General features: G+C 42.5%; 1 protein-coding gene across 1 annotated transcript; it reads left to right on the forward strand.

The window, feature by feature from the left end:
* The first annotated feature begins 1,120 nt into the window (after window positions 1-1,120).
* On the forward strand, window positions 1,121-2,023 carry LOC146796963 (olfactory receptor 8D1-like). The gene has a single exon (XM_085630282.1). The coding sequence runs from the start codon at window positions 1,121-1,123 to the stop codon at window positions 2,021-2,023; it is 903 nt and encodes a 300-aa protein (XP_085486408.1).
* Window positions 2,024-2,918: the final 895 nt, after the last annotated feature.

The raw sequence follows: 2,918 nt of genomic DNA on the forward strand, positions 1-2,918 counted from the left end.
GTATCCCCTACATAAACAATTTGTACAGCAAAGCTAGCCGCTCCTATTTTCACTTGACAGGGTGCTGTGAAGTGCTACTTGCAGGTGCAAGTTCAACTCTCCTGAATATTTTGTACATTTGAGAGTCTTCTAGCAAAATAGGTAGACTAGCTGTTGTTGCTTACATACATGTGCAAGGGAACCTTTACCCCTTCTAATACTGTAGGCCTTATTTTGATTTTGATGGTCTAATGGACCACCAAACCCAGGGTGGTAGTGGTGCGGCTGCCGCCACACTGGAGGTCCAACCACCCTATTACAAGTTCAGCGGTTGGACAGCCATGGGACTCTGCTGCCACCAGTGATCCATGATCCCTGGCGGGCTTGCCGTGGTCTGAGGCCCCCTAATATGCTGGTGGTGCCGCTGTGGCACCACCAAGCATATTAAGAATTTCCTCACCACCACAGTTTTCATAGCTGTGAACCCACCATGAAATCTGTAGTGGTGAGGAGACAAATGCCAGGCCTCTGTGCCAGGGAAAGCATGCAGAGGGTAACATAGTGTGCCACCCTGTATGAATGCACACCCAGTTCCTGAAGGCCATGCACTTGACAGTCCATGCTCTGCAGGAATGTGCAATGGTGTTCCCATTGGGGTGTCTTGTTAGGGCTGACATATGAGCCTTAGCACTGCACTGCCGCGGGCCTGTCGCTGTAGGACCACCTGACCTGGATTGCAGTCAGAATCCGGCAGGCGGTTTCGTTATGGCTGCGGTGTTGTGGCAGCGTGGCGTTGGCGTGGCGGCCCGCTGTCACTCCACCAAAGTCATAATAAGGCCCTGTATCTTTTTTATTTTTAGACACAGTGAAGTCACTTTTAGGACTTATCATGAGAAAATCCTAAAAGTTTCTTTGCTGTATTTAAAAGCAGAAAATATACATTATTAATGGGGGTAAAAGTTCTCTTACACCTGTATTAAAACAATTGAACTAATCATCTAAAAAACTTTAGAGCTTTGCGTAGTAATGAGGTGAGTGTTTAATATATTGGTAACTTGTCAATGCTGAATGCTCTTAACTCTCTTGCTTAAAATATGATTTCACTTTTCACCCACAGCTGTTTGGAGATAAAAGAATGGGCATGGAGAACCAGACCAGTGTGATCTACTTTATTTGCCAGGGCCTGTCAGACAATCCAAAGCATCAGACTGCTCTCTTCGCCCTGTTTCTTACAATTTACTTTGTTGGGATAGTAAGCAACGGTGCCATCATGGCTGCCATTGCTACTGATTCAAAGCTTCATACCCCCATGTATTACTTCATCTGGAGCCTGTCACTGGTGGACCTCTGCATATTGACAGATATTTTGCCCCAGCTGATGGTCAGAACCATCTCTCAGAGGAAGACCATCTCGTACTCACGCTGCATTGCACAGTTATTTTTCTTTGTTTTAATGGAGACAACTGACAGTCTGCTACTTGGGGCAATGGCCTATGACCGATATGTTGCCATCTGTAGGCCGTTGCAGTATTTTACAGCAATGAGCAAGAATATGTGCATTCTACTGGTGGCAGGTGCCTTGATAGTTGGTTTCCTGAATTCTTTTCTATACAGTATGATGGTTCTCACACTGTCATTTTGTGCATCCAACCTGATCCAGAGCTACTTCTGTGACGTGTCTGCACTTTTGAAGCTCTCCTGCACAGACACCACCATCATTGAGATCCTGATTTTCACTGTGGGCACGTTCCTAATCCTGGTCTCCATTGTCCCCATAGTGGTCTCATACATCCGTATCATCTCAACCGTATTGAGTATCCGCTCAAGTGAGGGGAGGAGTAAAGCATTCAGCACCTGCTCTTCACACCTTATTGTTGTCAGCTTGTACTACGTGACCATTATATTCACCGAATTCCAGCCTAGCTCCAGCTACTCGCTTGAGAGGAAGAACGCAGTAAATGTGATGTACATCATTGTCCCCATGCTGAACCCTTTCATATACAGCCTAAGAAATGAACAGATAAAAAAAGCTTTGAAGAAGTAATGTGTAGATGCATCTTCTTTTGCAAGTTCTAAAGATGTTGACTTTGTTTCTGATTTATAAACCAAACCTAGGGTAGATATTATTTAACTGCAAACCAAATTCTTCATCAATCTCTAAATTCCACCCTACTCAAACTCATTTCTGAATAAAAAAAGGGTGTTGCTGATACACAATCATGTTTTTTCCAATCAAATATCTAATTGGAATTTCCTGTGTAAGGGACTCACTGGCTCAATTTCACTTTCTCTCCCCTGCCATGTTTTCACTTGTTCTGTATGTGTCACTGTTTTATGTCAATAGGACAACCAATTCAGTTGTCAGTGGTTTTCTAATTGTTATTGGTTGACTTATTAATGAAATTAGACTAAACAGAGTTTTGTCTCACCCCAAAGCTTTTTGTTGCTTACTTTTAGTCCTTATAGGAGGCTCCATTATTGTCACTAGTGCTTGCACAGGTTGTGTGACATGCTCTTTTTGGTTTCACTTGAACGTGTTTGCTTGAATAGTGATGCATCAATAATAGTTGTCTTGCCAACAGTCAATACTCCCTTGATGCAAAAAGCCACCTAATATTGTGTTTGCAAGTATGTTATTTGGTATCTTTCATCTCCTGATGAGCTGAGACATATGTAAAGCAAAGATCCCCCACAGATGAAAACACCAGCTTATTTTAGGCAACTTCTTTTGTATTTTCCTCAGCTACTAATGTCCTTTTTTAGGGTCTATTTTTAAGTCAGAATAGTTTCTCTTTGACTACATTTGTCTGGGAATGCACTGTACTAGTATGACAACCACCACCTGCAGAGGTGTGGTAGAAGCTAAAAATAATTAAAATATCCCTCTGTTTAAAATCTATTATACGGATTAAAGTTAAAAGGAAATGATAAACTGTAGA

This window comes from Triturus cristatus, chromosome 10 (genome assembly GCF_964204655.1).
Source record: "Triturus cristatus chromosome 10, aTriCri1.1, whole genome shotgun sequence".
Classification (NCBI taxonomy): domain Eukaryota; kingdom Metazoa; phylum Chordata; class Amphibia; order Caudata; family Salamandridae; genus Triturus; species Triturus cristatus.

Coding starts and splice junctions, on each gene's coding strand:
- LOC146796963 (XM_085630282.1), top strand. CDS start 1,121: ATGGAGAACCAGACCAGTGTGATCTACTTTATTTGCCAGGGCCTGTCA.